At 35.7% G+C, this 18,534-nt stretch overlaps 1 protein-coding gene across 1 annotated transcript in view; it reads right to left on the bottom strand.

Annotated features, from left to right (window-relative positions):
- Positions 1-18,534, bottom strand: part of ZPLD1 (zona pellucida like domain containing 1) — a 41,867-nt gene that overhangs the window by 11,802 nt on the left and 11,531 nt on the right. Inside the window, exons 2-6 of the mRNA XM_008702037.2 lie at positions 15,681-15,901; positions 12,276-12,457; positions 10,730-10,802; positions 6,009-6,106; positions 4,590-4,670 (exon numbers count right to left, since the gene is read on the bottom strand). Coding sequence (XP_008700259.1) covers positions 4,590-4,670; positions 6,009-6,106; positions 10,730-10,802; positions 12,276-12,457; positions 15,681-15,901 — 655 coding nt within the window. The remainder of the gene's footprint in view (positions 1-4,589; positions 4,671-6,008; positions 6,107-10,729; positions 10,803-12,275; positions 12,458-15,680; positions 15,902-18,534) is intronic.

Raw genomic sequence — 18,534 nt, 5'->3', positions numbered from 1 at the left:
ATTAATAATCTATGTAAAATTTATTACTGTTTATTAAAGGAACTATAGATCCAGGACAATATTTTCATCATGGATATACACTGCCCAACACTTTTTTTAAAATCCCTGTTTATCCTACTGATTTGTGATATCATAGTCTATCATATCATAAATACCCATATGCTTTGGACCTATTTCTCAACTCACTATTCTAATTTTTGTCTACGTGGCTTATCTTGCATAATACCACATTCCTTTAATTACTTTAGAACTATTATTAAGTATAATATCTGGGAGGGCCATTTGCTGTTTTGGGATATTTTGTGGATCTGTTAATCCCTTATCTTGATTAGGTTAACTAGTGATTCTCTATTTGTTTTTTTCAAAGAATTTTATTTATTGCAAAATTTTGGTTCATATTTCCCATTCTGACCCAAGTATTCTTTAAGTGTTTTAAACTTCTAAGTAGTGGTGACTTTCTGTTTTCATATTGTTAAGCATTGCCGGCTATTAATATATAGCTCCCATGGGGCGCCTGGATGGCACAGTGGTTAAGCGTCTGCCTTCGGCTCAGGGCGTGATCCCGGTGTTATGGGATCGAGCCCCACATCAGGCTCCTCTGCTATGAGCCTGCTTCTTCCTCTCTCACTCCCCCTGCTTGTGTTCTCTCTCTTGCTGGCTGTCTCTATCTCTGTCAAATAAATAAATAAAATCTTTTAAAAATATATATATAGCTCCCTGACTATGTCATTCAGATCTTCTACGCCCTTACTTAATTGTTGGCTACCAGATCTGAGTTTCCTTAGAGAGGGGAATTAAAGTCTCCAATTTTTATTATATTTCTATGTCTTTTTATAGTTCTCCTTGTTTTCACTTGATGAAACCTTTGATTTCATCCAGGACATCCTTTCTTTATGTTGATGTAAGTCTTCTTTCAATTTAGGAAAGTATTCCTGGAATGTATTTTTAATTACTTGTTCTATTCTATTATTTTGGATTCTGTGTGGGGAAGTAGGAATTCCAATTTGTGTACTAGACATGTAGTGGATTCCCTTGGCCTACCTTTTATTTCTAATTCTTCTGCTCTAATCCTTTTTATCTTTTCCTTTATATTTGTTTCTTTTTATTTGCATCCTCCTTGTTTTGTTTTTTCTGTCCCATACTGTGCTTTCTGCTGTGTCTGTTCTCCCTGGAACACCTAATTGTGTCTTCCTCCTGTTTTACAGAAATGTTTCTGTAACACAGTTTTTTCCTATTCCATCTTAAATTCTTCCAGTTCCCCTTTGTCATTCTTTTTTTTTTTTTTTTTTTTTTTTTTTTTTTTTTACCTTTTTGACCTCCTTCACTCATTTCTCTCACCCCCAAGTCTCTGTGTCTGGCAACCACTAATCTGTTCTCTATATCTATGGTATCTATGAGGGTTTTTTTCCCCCATATGATATTCATTCACAATTTCTTTATCCATTCATCTATCAATGGACACTTAGGTTGTTTCCATGTTTTGGCTATTGTAAATAATGCTGCAATGAACATGGAGGAGCATATATCTTTTTGAGTTAGTGTTTTCATTTTCTTGCATAAGTACCCAGTAATGGAATTGCTGGATCAAATGGTAATTCTATTTTAAACTTTTTGAGGAACTCCATTGTGTTTTCCATGGTGGCTGTACCAATTTGCATTTCCACCAACAGTGCACAAAGTTTCCCGTAGCCATTCTAACAGGTGTGAAGTAATATCTCTATTATAGTATTGGTTTGCATTTCCTTGGTGATGGATGGTGTTGAACATCTTTTGAGGGACCAGTTGGCCATCTCTATGTCTTCTTTGGAAAATATCTATTCATATCTTCTGCCCATTTTTCAATGAATTTTTTTTTTTTTTTTGCTGTTGAGTTATAGGAGTTCTTTATATATTTTATTTTTTAAAGATTTATTTGTTTATTTGAGGGGGGAGGGACAGAGGAAGACAGAGAGAGAGAATCTCAAGCAGACTCCCCACTGAGCACAGAGCCCAATGCAAGGGTCAATCTCGCGACCCTGAGATCATGGCCTGAGCTGAAATCGAGAATTGGACACTTAAACAAGTGAGTCACCCAGGTGTTTCTTTATATGTTTTAGATATTAGCCTCTCATCAGATATATGTTTTGTAAATATTTTCTCCTATTCTCCTATTCAATAGATTGCCTTTTCATTTTGTTGATGATTTCCTTTGCTGTGCAGAATATTTTAGCTTGATATAATCCCATTTAATTTTGCTTTTGTTGCTTTATGGTTATTTTTTAATAAAAATTTAATGTTGCAATGTTTAATTGCAAATCTTATCTGTTTCATAGCAACCTTTTCCAGTGAGTTTAATTTATCTTTAAATGTTTTTTTCTCAGCTATTTTTTACATTTTTCACATAGTACATTGGAACATAGTAAGCAGTATCTTCATGGCTTACCATTCACATTTGAAAGAGTTGGATTTCCCTAGACCTGTCATTTTCTGAGGACTCTTTGGGCAATGTGGAACAGTTATGACCTTCCTTGAGGATTTCCTCAACTCAAAGCTCTCCCACCTTTGTTTTACAGGGACAGACAAGTTTCCATTGAATGTGCCATGATGGTGTAGTTGAGTTTCCCTATCTCTCTGAACCTAAAGATGTTAAAGAATTCTACTATCAGTTCCATGATGCTCAGCTTCATTCACGAACCTTCCACCAAGGAAGGCCCTTGTCTTCCCAGGTGAATCCTTCACTTTTTAGAAGGTGTACTTTTCCTGGCACTTTCTGAGATCTGCTACTTCTGAGGCTCTGGTCATTCTCTATCCTTTCATTCCCCACATTCTCCAGGGCTGTTGGCTTGTTAGGTTTCAGCCCTGTTCCTAGCAACTCCCACTCAGCATTGTGCTCTCTCCTTTTGGGTGTGCATCTCTCCTGGCTGCTTCTGAAATCTGCCACTACCAGGACCCCTCAGCATTGACTTTTCTTCCCTGCTTCTCCTGCCACCTCTCCCCACACTGCCGCCTGCAGGCCTCCCTCTGCACCATTTGCTGTTGATCTTAATTATTTTTGGCAACAAGAACACATATTTGGGGATTTCTCAGTATTCTTTTTCACCTACTTTCACTGATACTGACATTTGAGAAACTCATTTAGTTACTCATTTCACTCTCTATAGTTCTAATAAGGACACCAAAGAGATTCAGCCCTAAACCATAGTCATAATAGAAGTCTGATGATCATATTCCAGATTATCAGTATGTGATCATTATAGAAATTTTGGAAAAAAAGAACAAAGTCAAAACAAAATGATTCACCATGCACAAATCCTACCATGCATAAATAACCACTGTCAGCCTGTTGATGTATTTCCTTACGGTCTTTTCTATCATGTATTATACAAATGAGGTTCGTCGTACATACAATTTCATATACTGATTCTTTCACTTCATATTTCAAATCATTTAAAGAATCACATATTTCCAAGGGTAAAAATACTAAGAAGACAGAAAGGTAGAAGATCAAATAGAACCAATCTTTCTTTTCTTGTTTTATAAATAATTTTATATAATTTAGTGCCTGTGTGAACTCCCAAATTACTAGTTCTCCATAATTCACCTAGCCATTTCCACATTGCTGAACATCCAGTTTGCTCCCAAGTTTTACTATTTTAAATATCACTGATAGACCAGGAAATCATAAATATTTTAGAATATGCTTCCAAATTTGTGGATGTAGCATCAAACAATATGGAATCTTTTAAAGCTTTTGATACATTATAACATTTTTTTCCCAAAAATGTTGCCCAAATTAACACTTCCAGCAATAGGATATTAGAGTGTCAGTTTAACCTAGCCTCTGACCATCATCTTAACCTTGATTAGCCAATAAAACGTATTCTTTCGGTTTCCCATCATACTGCTCCCATCATGTGTCAATAGGCAGCAGTGATCTGAGCCAACTGCATTTTATAAGCATGATTAGAAGCCATTGCTTGACTCTCAAGTCGGCTCTGCTGTCAGATAAAAATGCTGAAAGGAAACCAGGATGATTGAATGTTTTTATGATCAATGTCCCCTTTCCCCAAATGTAGATTACATTCACTCTATCATTGTCTATTGGGGAATGAAGTTGAAGTTATTGGCTCTGATAAAAAAGGAGTAGTAGGCTATATCATACTTTCATATTAAATACTGATAAATGAAGAAAAGCATTTTGGGGTCTAAATTATCTAGACCATTACTTTATTTTTACTCTCCCTGACAGACGATGAGACTGCCTAGCTGCGAATAAATAGTACCTCCCACTGCCTTTCTCTGATTGCCAATAATATCCTAACCATGCTTTTTCTAAGACAGTGAAATATTCCCATATGTCCTAAACATGAATAAAACATCTTTGATGGACCTAACTTACTTGCAATTCTCATTCAACAATAGCTTTATCAGCATTTTGTGTTGAAAACTTTTCTCAACTTTTATAGTTCCAGCTTTGTAAGGACTAAAAGCTCACAATGTAGGAGTTTAAATTTAAAAGCTATAGAAGTGCCCTACAATTTGTTTATCTAACTTGGAGTTTTCATTTCAATTATCTACAATTGGTACTTTGCTATCAATATAAGACTTACCTAAGGAAGAGATCATATCGAATATCATCGTTTGGGTTCCCTGATGGGGTTGTGTAGCAATAATCCATTAAGACATTCCATCTGTAGAAAGAGGTAAGCATAATCCAGAGTCAGAATCTCCTTTCGGGTATTAGTTACTAATTCAAGGGCAATAAACATTGACAAATGTTTTAGCCCCACCAGATAGGACTATATTTTTATTAGTTATTTCAGAAGTTTCTTGTTTTAAAATGTTCTCTTAGCTCAAGGTGTTTAAAAATCTGAAGCAAATTGCCATTCTACGTCAAGTGGGGTTAAGGCTAATATCACTCACACACAAAAATTATGTACAAGACAGCTTTTCAAAGTCTGAAGAAACAAAATTCAAAAGTGAGCTACGGAGATGTTTCTATGTTCACTATGAACAACAGCCTTTTGTTTCCAGAAGTTACTATCTCTAACAAATGACAGAAGATATTATCATATCACATACAGCAAGGAGTTTGGTGCATAAATTATACACTGAAAATTATGCCAGAATCAGTGGTGGTGAGAGTGGGAGTCTATGATAGATACTGTTTAAGGTAAAAGAAAACCATGAGGCAAATAAACAGCCTTCCTCCACAAGATTTATACATTATTTCATTCCAACTCTGGTGTTATAAAAATGTCTAGTATGGGAAGTAAATGGCAATAATATTTTTAAATCCTGTATTTGATCCGATAATTTTAAAGAATCATATATATCCAAGAATAGCAATACTAAGAAGAAAGAAAAGGAGAAGGTAAAGAAGAACTAAATTTCCAGGGCATACTGGAGAATACTCTTCAGGATGCAAAGTTTATGTAAATATGTGATTGGATCTTTATAATAATATTGGATTGGGTCTTCAGCTTTTGAATTCCCTTTCAATTTTGATCATCCTGGATTATCTAAAACGTGATCGTATGAAACTTGATCATATGAAACTTGATCGATTTGGGGTTTCTTACAGAGATGTTTCTGAGGATCATTTCATATAATTTTAGCCCAGATCATTATGGGAAGAGTTCTCTTGTTTTTTAATAAATTTGTATTGAATGGTAACATACACATAGAAAAGCACACAGATCATCAGTGTTCACAAAATGACTGCATCTGATTCATCATCTTTCAGATGAAAGACTAGAACATTGTGGTATCCCAGAAGATCTGCCCGTTCCTCTTCCAGTAATTCTCCCTCCTTCTTTATGGGAAGACTTGTTATTTTCCAATTAATGACACAAAATAAGTGTCACCCCTTAATCTTTGTAATTTATTATTTCTATTTATTAGCATTCCTAAATGGTGTGGCAATGACAGTATTTTTTAAATTAAAAATGAATGAGCTAACTTTATGATTCATGAGGCTTTATGTGGTCAAAATGTTTTAACCAACAGAAAAAAGAGTTTGAAAATACCTGCCATCCAGATTAGTGGCTTGTACAGCTGCAAATACTTTGGTTTTCAAAGGTAATCCTATACTCGGGATAATTAACTGCTGACTGTAGGTTGAATCCTAATGATGAAAAAAATGAGCAATTAATCTGTCATTGTCCTTCAAACAGCACATTTACCACTTAAAACAACAATGTCATATTAAAAACGGGGCAAATCAACATAAATATAGAGAATCAACCCCAAAAAGGACCTACTTAATTGTCTAGTTTCTCAGCAGAACTGTTCTTAAACTATAACCAAGTAACAAATTCATTTCCATCCATAAATCTTTTTCTTTCCATAGCTTATCATATATAATTGTTAATGTTCTGTGTATTTAAATTGCATTCAATAGTTAATAGTCAGTGGTTAATACTTAATTTGTTTAATAATCAATTGTCAATATAGAGTTTATTTAATACTTCATTTACATAAGCTACATCTACTTCAGTTTAAGCCCTTTGCCATTGGAGTTGTAGGTCTTTATGCTCTTGATAATCTCTCATTTGCCCAAAATCACTTCTCTGGTAATTTGAAGGTACCACAATGTATTTGAAAACCAAAAAAGAGACCAACGTGTCCTCTAAGTTGCCAAAATGCATGCCACGGAGTTCCTTCACTGAATTCCTTGCCAGTTACTTATAGAAGCGTGTCTCAAGACTTCACTTCTACCTTTTTACCCTTATTTTATAACAATTCTCAAGAGCTTATTTATATTTCTCCCCAATTTACAGTATTTAAGCAATAGGTTAGAAATTGAGAAGTGACAGCTTTAATATGATAATAAAGAAAAAACAGAAAAAAAATGTAGGATGCAAAAAAAAAGAAGAAAAGAACTTCTAAAAATGTTGTCAAATCATTTAGCATGCAAGCAAATTGTTTCCCCCAAATTTAGTAATCCTGAAGATAGTGATATTTTGCAGCAAAGGAAAAATGTTAATGTTCATTATGAAATTTCAAAGATATCAAGCAAAGGCAAAATACAGAGCATATTCTGTTTAAGAAGGCCAGGAAAGAAAGCAACAGATATTGAATTTTCGAAATTATAAATTTTTAAAATTATGGTTTGGACACTTTACTTTTGAAAAAGTTGCACTAGTATGGAACATTTCATTCCCAACTAAAGTCAGATAAATAAGAGATTATATGCTATACTTATTTTCTATATTTCTGTGATAAATGATAATAGCTCCTCCAGCCATTTCTAATAGGTAGTATTTTTATTTATCCTTCTGGCTCCCTTTGCAAACTTCTCCAAGTATTCCACACTTCATTAAATATACAGATCTCATACTTGCATCAGTAGGGCATCAGCAAGAACCAGAAGAATGTTTACTTTTTTATAAGTATCATACTGCTAAGTCATTTGCCAATGATGTGACTCAGCTGTGCTTTAATCATGAATCATCACATTTTTCCTCCTAAAATTGCTTCTAAAGGTATTTTTTACCTTGTTTTGTATAGCTGCTTTTTTATTTTTGTTAGCACAATATTGTCCCTAAAGTCAATTATATTTATGTTAGATTTTTTCTTCAACTTTTAAGAAACATTCATAATTACTATAGTACTATTTCAGATTTACTCTTTCTGTATTTGCTTGGAAGACACTAATATTTAGGTACAATTCAAATTCGCAAAGTCATCTTCACTTTCCATTTCCACAGGGGAGAAAACCAATACATTTATATTACACAAAAATAAGGCCACAGTTCAACTTGAAATAATCCACATATATGGAAATCGCATAGTCAATAAAAGTCATCCTTTTTTATAAATAACATTTTCCTAAGAATATTTACTGACTTCCAGAATACATAAATATAAACAATTGCATGAATCCAAACTAGGTACAATTTTTTCCTTCCAAAGAATGAGAGTAATAAGTATATAACTTTTCATCATTCCTATGGGTTAAAAATCAAAAACTCTGCATGTGCAATAGGAAGATATGGCCACTAGTGGTTATAAAATAATACTTACTTAGAAATGCTGCAATGAAATTACATATGGACAGCTAAATGTTAGTGTTCCAAACAAATAATAGGTATGACTTTGGATCAATTAGTGAAAGGAAACCAATTTTTTTTCTAGTGTAAATTACTAGGTTTTTCTCCTTGTTATTATAATACAATTGACTGTATTCCCTAGACTGTACTTTTCACCTTTGTGACTTATTTATTTTAAAACTGGAAACTTAAATAAATTACTAGTTTGGTAATATCCTGTATCATGTCAAAATATTACATCCATGCCATGTTAAAAAATTACTTGGGGGCAGCGAGAATCTTCTATATGATACAGTACTGATGGATGCAAGTCAACATTTGTCAAAATCCACAAAATATTCATGAAGAGTGAAACCAAATATAAACTATGGACTTCAGTTAATATATCAATATGGGTTCATCAATTGTAACAAATATACCCCAAAATTCAAGGCGTAAGTAATAGAGGAAATTGTGTACAGGCACAGAGGGTCTGTGGGAACTCTATATTTTCAGATCAGTTTTTCTGTAAAACTAAAACTGCTCTAAAAAATTGTCTGTTAATTAAAAATATACTTTGTGGAGAAATAGTTAAATTTCATTAAATGACTGTTTAGTAAATAACTTTTAAAATTCAATTTATTGGGGCGCCTGGGTGGCACAGTCGTTAAGCGTCTGCCTTCACACTCAGGGCGTGATCCCAGCGTTCTGGGATCGAGCCCCACATCAGGCTCCTCTGCTGGGAGCCTGCTTCTTCCTCTCCCGTTCCCCCTGCTTGTGTTACCTTTCTCGCTGTGTCTCTCTCTGTCAAATAAATAAATAAAATCTTAAAAAAAAAAAAAAAACCTTAAAAAAAATAAAAACCTTAAAATAAAATAAATTTAATTAATGACACCTTTATTGCAAACTGATTAAAAATGAGATGTATTTATTCTATTTTCTGAGTTATATTTTTAAAAAATATTTATTTATTTATTTGAGAGAGAGAGAGATAGCAAGAGAGAGCATGAGTAGTGGGTGTGGGGGGGGGAGCCCCACAGAGGGAAAGGGAGAAGCAGGCTCCCCACTGAGCAGGGAGCTAGATCCCAGGACCACAGGATCATGACCTGGGCTGTAGGCAGATGCTTAACCAACTGAGCCACCCAAACATCCCATGAATTATATTTTTACAACCTGTTCCCATCAGAGCTCTTAGGATGTTGAGTCTTACCAAATAAAAAGCATGAGACATCAAAAAAAAAAAGAGAGAGAGAGACATGTTCTGACACTATTTTATTTATAGTGTGATATCAAACAATTGGTTACCTTTTTACCACAGAATTAAAATCATAAGGTTATCAACAAATGGCAGGCTTTTATTTAGCATTAAGATTCTAGAAAGTTTTGAAGGATTATGTCTAGTTAGCAACAGAATACTATTTCTAATGATTAAGGGAAGACCCTCACAGCAAAGCTCTCCCCAAATCCACACTTCTAATTTTTTTTTTCTGCTTTCCCAGTAAGAGAATAATTTAATTTTACAAAAAATAATGGTGTCATTAAATGCCATGTGGGTATATTTTTTACTTTCTTAGGATCAGGAAATTTCATCTTTGTTTCACTCAAATATAACAAATAATACTGAATCCAAAGAGGTCACCTCAATTCTACCCCAGGGAGCTTACATATATAAATCAACAGATAGGAATTTTCCAATTTAAAAATATTGCTCAAAACAATAATAAATATATGGCCATATTGGGAATGAATATTGGCACATATTTGCTGAGTATTGTGGAACCAAGTAACTTGGCAGTTTCTTCTTGCAGAGGAAAGTTTGGAAATGACAGAAAGGCAATCTTCATTCCAACACATTTTAATTTGTTGTTTAGAACTCCGTGGTGTCAGACTACAAACTTATAAACATGATTTTTTTAAATGCCTTTGGAAAATGTCCTACTACAATATTTATAGCTCATTATATTCAAAGTATAAAGCACTGACTTTTAAATCAGTTGCATGAATTATAACTCAGTGCCATGATGACATGAATAATAATGTAAAAATCAGATTCATAATTTACAAAAATGTTGGTTGATAGATTGAAAAATTGATATTTAAATCAGGCATTTAAAATGTATGAATAAAAATTTTTAATCAACATGAAAATATCATTTGGGGGATTAATGTTAGAGTTATAAATAGAAATCCATGTACTTTTCCACGTTTTGCTGCCACTGTCGATATTTACATGACAAGAGTTTAGACAATACTATGTAGTCAACCCAAATTATTTCAAATGTGACAGAATTGTCATCAGCCAAAACCCATATTGAAAATATTAACACATTAATCACCAAGAAAAGTATCATTTGGACTTTTCCTATCTTTTTATCACAAACATATTACTTCCAAAATCTTGACCCTGACTATGGCTACACGCACATGCACGCAAATAAATATGTTCATATACGTTTATCTAGACACTTGGAGTAACTATGTGGAATCACATTTACAAAATAAAACCTGAGTCATCTATCACCTTTTAGAAAGTAATGGAGTTTTGAGTATACCTTTATCACTACGATACATAAAAATGCTAGTAGAGATGGATAAGTGTTACCAAAGTATAATGGGGTTAATGTGGCTTTTGGTAGATTTTGATATAAAATCCATCCGCGTAAATGGCGCCTCAGAACAGTAGGAGAGAACATAACATCCTTCACCCATCAACTTACATTGTAAAGGAGCAGGTTCAAAGTGCTGACGAATGTACCATTGTTCTCTCTCACAGAAATAGCAGCTGAGGACCTGAAACAGATTTAGAGTGGGAAAGCATTGATGAGATTTTAAATTAAAAGTTTCAGTTACACATTAATGTTGGATTTAAGGCACTAAAACTCTTGAGTAAGCTTGACATACTTTTAATTAGGCCTGGAGTAGGCACACTATTTAAATCACTGAATGGATAAATAATCAAAAAGCAAGAGAGACCAAATAAAGATAGACTGTTCTTTATGATCTTTTTACTTACAAAGGCACCTCTGCATTTTGCATTGCCTATATGGGACTTTTTAAAGAAAAACATCCTTCCAATATAATTTGAATCTGATACAGATACATTTTCATCAATCCCATGAGAAGTTTCATGAGATCAGGGATTTTGTTTTACTTTGTTCACTGCTCGAATATGGCATGGCACATAGTAGAAGTATAATAAATATTTATTGAATAAATGAATGACTTTCCATGTACAGTGCAGCTCCGGAATGCGTTTACTGGGGAAGAGGGGGAGCAGAGTAGGTCTGTGACACCCTAATGACTCACTTCCTTCTACACCTGTATCATTTTGACTCAAAGCCTTTCTTTTCTTGTTTTCCAAGTCTTGCTTTCACCAAGGTATTTATCACCACCGTGCCATTAAAACCAGCTGTGATCATTTTTTTTTTTTTTTTTACTGAAACAGAATGTGGCCTCCACACTCCCTCATGACTAAGATTAAACAATCGCTACACCTTTGTGAAAGCAAACCCTAGATCTGAGGAGAGAAGGTATTCACTCAATTACACCATTTTGTCAAAACTATTTGACAGATCCAGAGGACTATGTCGTCAGGTGGACATAACACTGTCTTGGATTATGTGCTTTGGGAGAAATGAATGAATACATGACTATAAGCAAAAGGCTATGTCCTCAGTCCACATCTGAAGCTCTGTGGCTCTGAGTGATGTAACCTGTCTTCGGGAACCATCGGCACCTGTGCAGCTGACACCTCAGCTAGAGGCACGCAGTCCCCAGGTTCTGAGGCAGTGGAGTCCAACAGTGAGAGCATATGGCAGAGACTGAAGCCAGGCAGGACCCAACAATGCACTGGAAATAGGACAGTCCTCCTGGACTGCATCAGCACCCAGAGTTCTTAGCTTCTTGGGCAATTCTGAAGGGCGTGAGGAGAACCCCCAGGGAGACATCTGACCAGTTTGAGCCAGTTTTAATTTGGGGGGAAATATATGTATCTGATCTGTTGATACGGGTCATAACAATGTCAGGTAGGTAGATAGGTAAGTAGGAAGGTAGGTAGGTAGGTAGGTAGGTAGGTAGGTAGGTAGGTAGATAGATAGATAGATGGAAAGACAAGACTTAATATGGTTTCCATTACTTTGAGTTTGGCTATTCTCAACAAATCCTGCTATCTTTATAAATCCCCTGAGGATTTTTTTTTTTTTTTAAAAAAAGGACTCAAACATAAAGACAGAATGTGAAAGCAAGGATAGAAGGTGGACTTACGAGGCAAGCTGGGTATTATTAACCAGGTATTCCAGTGGGTAACTGCAACTAAATTTGTAAAGAAGCCCAGGTAGATAGCTGATGATCGTTGGTGGATCTGGAGTATCAATGTATCCTGAAATATTTCCTATTTGTACTGAAGTTGCATTTCCATAAGCACTGACTCCAGGAATTGTAGATACCTATTAAAACAGTAGATCAAGTTCAATGATTAAATAGCTATATGTAAATCTAGGCATTTCATATGCAAAATAAAACATTAGACCAGATCATTCCCAGGGTCTGTTTCAACTACAACATGCCATGGATTTGAGATTATACACACATAATGCTATTTATAAGTGATTATATATGTACTTTAACTAAAGGAAACTTTATATTCACCAAAGACACTTTATTCATATTTCATGAATAAGAAAGGAGAGAGAGTACACGTTCAGAGGGCTACAACAAGTAATTTGAAAATGTTCATATGTAAGGTCCAAATTCTGTGGCCTGGCTTTAAAGATCCCTGTTAATCTGATCTTGTTTTCCACTTTGGCTTCCTATCTCCAGACTCGTTCTCTTGGCTAATAATGCTGCAGTCGTTGGGACGCCTGGGTGGCTCAGTCAGTTAAGCCACTGACTTCAGCTCAGGTCATGATCCCAGGGTCCTGGGATTGAGTCCCCCATCAGGCTCCTTGCTCAGTGAGGAGCCTGCTTCTCCCTCTGCCTGCCACTCCCCCTGCTTGTGCTCTCTTTTCTGTCTCTCTGACAAATAAATAAAATCTTTAAATAATAATAATAAAATAATAACACCCCGGCCACAAGGCCCTTGTTGTGGCTTTGCACGTGTCCCTCTGCCTTCATCGTAATCAGAGCCCTTTGTGGGGAGGGAGTCCTCTTCGTCTTCTTTGCCTTTGCAGGTTCAGCATCACACAGTGACACCAGCATCTTGGGGCCCCTGAGATAAATTCTGAACAAATGAATTAAGGTCACAAATTTTCTGAGCGTCAATCTGAGGGCCTTCCTCTGTGGTACATATATGGAGACTCTCATCTCTTTCCAGAGCAATAATTCATAGATAGGTTTCAGGGGGATCACAAACTCCCAGAAGTTATATTAAAATATTGTCCATATGTGTATTTTCCTGGGACTGATTAGCTTTCATTGGATTCTTCAATCCCACTAAAATTTAAGAACCACCATTTTAGGAATAATCAACAATGTTCTTGACTTTCATAGCACTATAGAGGAATAGAGCTTCTCCCATTATGTCAAAGACAGCATGACACTCAATAAGTACTTCTAGCAGATCTTATGGAAACCTGTAATACTTACTTTTCAACAATAGAATAAACTTTTTGCATGAACCTAGAAGTACATGGGCAAAGCTGAGGCAATTATCTAGCTAATTCATGAACAGATCCAGAATCATTACAAATGAAAACATTTTTTTTTTAATTCTAATCCAGTGATGTAATAGTCTCCTCAATTTTTTCCATGTAGGATCATCCTTGGAGCAGACTCCAAATCTGGCGGTATCTATGGCAAAAATGAAAAAATAAGCAAACCTTCCCCTCCTCTCACAGTTCCTTGACTGGCTGACTAAACTTACCAACTCTGTGAAAACAAAACAAACAAAACACACTCACACACACATGTATATAGCAATTTTTATACCCAAGTTATTCAGATTTTTAAAAAGCAAATAGCGTGTGTGTGCACGCACACACACACACACACACACACACACGCATACTCAGAGGTTTTGCCTGGTATTTCTCCTGAACTGTTTTCTTGGCAGCAGGGCAAGACTTAAATCCAGAGAAGAAAGTGCCCTGAAGGAGAGACCCCAGGGTATGGTGGGAGGAAGGAAACCTTGGCTCTCCATATGGGCTCCTCCCTCTACAAGAAAACACAGACATGTAATAATCAGCCTGCATCATTCTCCCTCAGGCCCACCTCATAACCTCTCTGTGCACAACTCAGAGAGATGAATAAATGTTTTTAAGATTTTATTTATTTATTTATTTGACAGAGAGAGAGAGAGAGACAGCCAGCAAGAGAGGGAACACAAGCAGGGGGAGCGGGAGAGGAAGAAGCAGGCTCCCAGCAGAGGAGCCTGATGCGGGGCTCGATCCCAGAACGCCGGGATCACGCCCTGAGCTGAAGGCAGACACTCAACGATCGAGCCACCCAGGCGCCCCTGAATAAATGTTTTTAATAAAAAGAGTCAACAATACTCATGCTGCAGGCTTGGAAACGGTCATGGGCACAATATTCTAACTACCCTCCGGGAAAAGATAAAGAAGGAGATCAAAGAAATCTCTCTTTCCCGTCTCCTATCTCCCATCAAGTCTTACAAACCCTGCCCTTAGAGAAATTAAGCCTTCCCCTTTAATCCCAAACAATAATTTATGAAGAGAAAAAGCCAGTTTCTCCTCATTCACTGGGCTAAGTGGTCACGCTCACTGTATCTCCTTTTTGTCTGTGCTAGGATTTACCAATAAGATTAGATTTAAACAAGCACGATGAAAAATAGTACTCAGTGAATTTCAGTGTAACACCCCTCAAATCACAATATTTATACTTCAATTAATTTTAATTCCTGGGAGAATCAATTCCTTATCTTTTTCTTTTGTTTTCTTTTCTTTTGTTGTCTTTTTTCTTTTCTTCCTTTTCTTTTCTCCTTTCTTTCTTTTTATTTTTTTGGTGTTCAATGCAAGTATAAATAAATGAATAGCATAGACTAGTGGTTCTCATTCAGGGTGAAAATACTTGAAGCAGTATTTTGATTTTCACAATGCCTAGAGAGATTTCCTTTTTTGAACAATACACTGGGATTTCATGAGTACGATTCGATATGAAAAACATTTGGAAATTCAAAGGACAGTCCCACACAGTGAAGAATATCACACTGAAAATGCTGAAAACCCTCTTCCACAGAACACTGCTGTAGATCATTCCATGGTAAATACGGACCTAGAAGATTCTGAGTTTCCCATTCTATATTTCATCTCTCTTTCTGAAATGAGGTCACTAAGAAGCAAGGGGCCAAGGGATTCATTGACAAACTCAGCAGAACAAACAGTTTTTGTATGATAAGATAGTTCCATTAAAAGCATGAGAAGCATAGCTCATGATAAACTGTAGGGAAATATTCATCAATGTCACTCACACAAATAATGTTGTTTAGAATAGCACAGCTGATCTCAGGCCCCGCAACTCTCAGCTACAATAAGCAGAACCATTACTGGGAAATAAAATTGTGCGTCTGAAGCTTCGAACAGGCGAAGGAAGTGATTTGTTCAGTTTTATTGGAATTTTTTCTTGAAAGATAGATTGGGCTTCTGATTATTTCATGAAATGGGGAGAATTTTGTCATGACCCCAAACCTAGCACACAATTTCACACTCATCTTACCACTAAGTTGTTTCCACAGCCCTCCAAGGTGCTGAGATTGATGATGAAAATGACCACTGCGGGAAAGGTGTTGTTATTGATGAACCCCCTGCAGTGGGAGTCCCCATGCCTTCCATTCAGTGCTAGATCAGTTTCAGAATAACCCGAGAAAAGTACAGTGCAAAAATTAATCTTCATTGTAATGGCCTGCACCCCACAGTAGACATTGATGTCTCTTTCAGCTGAAATAAAAATATATAAAAAACCAACATTAGTCACAAAAGCACAGTACAGGGTGCAAGAATAACTTTAACATCCCCTAACGTATTTACTCATACCTTCAATCTGTTCAACTGATTCCTATAGTTGAATATACCATAACCATAATCCAATGTGAGAGTTGTTAAGAAAAGTAGCCGGGAAAAATAGTCTTGGATTTAGTTATTTAGGAGTTAGAAAATATGTCTGTTTCTTTGTGCCTGGTATACAGTGGGTGTGCATTAAATGCCAGTTGAGTGTTACAGAATGATTAGAGAATCGAGTGGAAAAAAATCAGGTTACAGAAAAAATTCACAGTGAGAGTAAGTGACTTATTCAGATAGCCTGTCCAGAGTAGTGAGACTCACTACAAATGGTGCATCTTCCCAAGTATAAGGGAGAAGCAGTTAAAATCCATTGTAAGCCATGTTGCTGAGCATTTTGGTGTTTTGTAACCCATCTTATCCAGGATGGAGAAACAGGAGCTGTCCGTCAGAATTCCGTTTTATTTTGCGTATATTAAATTACTCTAGAAAGAAAGGAATGAAAACAAATGTGCTGATACTACAACAAAAAATGCATAGCCTGCTCTAAGAAAATTTTGCCAATGACTATGCCAAAATAAGAGGAATGGACTAGACATGGAGATTCAAAACACAATTTTCACAGCTTCCATGATTAATCCATGAGCTATCAGTGATGGGCTCCATTCTAGGTCTATAGAGGTGAGTGCATGCACACACACAAGTTTTTCATATCTCTATCTAGTTATTTTTCTACATATAATGAAGAAAATATATGTAGCAAAAGGAGAGGTGGGTTGGGAGGCAATTTCCCAGTGGCAGAAGCTTTTACTTTTATTGTTTTTGGTAACTGTTATAAGTTGAATCATGTCTCTCCCCTGTCATAAAAAAAAAAAAAAAAAAAAAAAAAAAAAAACACTGTCCCGTCAAAAAAAAAAAAAAAAAAAAAAAAAAAAAAGATACACTGTAGTCCTAACCCCCAGTCTGTCAGAACATGATCTCATTTGGAAATAGGGTCATTGTAGATGTAATTAGTTTAGATGAGGCACACTGGAATAGGGTGGGTCTCTAATCCAAAATAACTTGTGTCCTTATAAAAGGAATGCCATGTGAAGAGACAGACACAGGGAGGATGCCATGCGAAGACACAGAATTGGAGCAATGCATCTATAAGCCAAAGAATGCCAAAGATGGCCGACAAACCACCAGAAGCTAGGAAGAGCCAAGGAAGGTTTCTCCCCGAGTGTTAGAGGGAACATGGCCCTGCTGAAACCTGGATTTTCAACTTCTAGCCTCTAGAATTCTGAGACAAAAAATGTCTGTTGTTTTAAATAACCCTTTTTGTGGCATTTTGTTATGGCAGCCTTAGGAAATTCATACAGTAACCTTACCACTTTCTAACACTCCATTTTACCACTTAAAGAATCAAAAACAAGCATCAGGTTTTCAACATGTAGACACAAAACAAAAACTGACTAAGCTATTCAGAGAAATAAACCCATTTGTTCAAAAAAGGAAAAGCAAGCAAACTAAAAGATATTTTTAACAAATGAGATGGTGTTCACCTAAGTAATATATAAATGTCATTCAAGATTTTTTGGCATAGTATTACTGGCTTAGATACCTCAAATCTAATCTAAGGGTAACAGTGCTCAACAGCATATTTCTCCGGAGTATTCATTCTTCATACTGGGTTTTACTGGCAAAGTGAGTCATATTTTTAGAATGTGAAAAGTAAAAATGAAAATTCCTGTTTGGTTATGATTTTAAACTCATTACAAAAAGAGAGAAAATCTTTTTTATGGTTAAAGATGAAGAGAAAGATGGGAAATCTTTATCATGGCCAACAGGCAAACATTAGGCTAGTTATTATAGAAAATTCCAAGCAATATTCCCTTTGTAGGTAGAATTCATTATGAAGTACACAGGAAATAAAAAATACTGCTTAAAATTGGGAGAATATCTCTATTAGCTTTCAGCAACATTAGCTGTTTAAATGCAACCATAACTTTTAATGATGCTCTTTACTAAATAATAGAGTTCATTTTGATAAATGTTTGAGTGTCTACAAACTCCAAATTAGACCTTATACCTATTGATTGTTCTCCATCTACATGCTATTCCTTGGCTCATGCCACCATTATCTCTAACCCTAGTATATTATGTTAGCTTCCTAACTGGTTCCTTTGTTTCTACTCTTAACCCTCCCTAATTAGTATAGCTATTAATACATGAATCCAATCATGTCACCTATGTTCAGGTCTTCAACAGCTATTCATTTTACTAGTGCCAAAATTCCAAATTTTGAACCAGGTCCTCAAGACTCTCCATGATCTGCCATCTTTTTACATCTGCATTCACACCTCTCTACCATCCCCCTTGCTCCCTACCTTTGTTCCACTGAACTTTCTTCAGTTCTTTGAAAGCATCACAATGAGTGATGAAAACCAGAATAATTGTTACCTCCTGGGGTGGAATTGTCTAGAATAGGGGAAACAAGAAAAATCTGTGGGGCGATAAAAATGTTCTTTATCTTGATCTGGGTAGTCGTTACATGACTACACACACGTGTCAAAATTACAAGCTGCAATTAA

The sequence above is a fragment of the Ursus maritimus genome, unplaced genomic scaffold (genome assembly GCF_017311325.1).
Source record: "Ursus maritimus isolate PB19 unplaced genomic scaffold, ASM1731132v1 scaffold_4, whole genome shotgun sequence".
Taxonomy (NCBI): Eukaryota; Metazoa; Chordata; class Mammalia; order Carnivora; family Ursidae; genus Ursus; species Ursus maritimus.
Note: the sequence above shows the minus strand (reverse complement) of the source record. Positions and strands in the feature narration are given on the sequence as shown.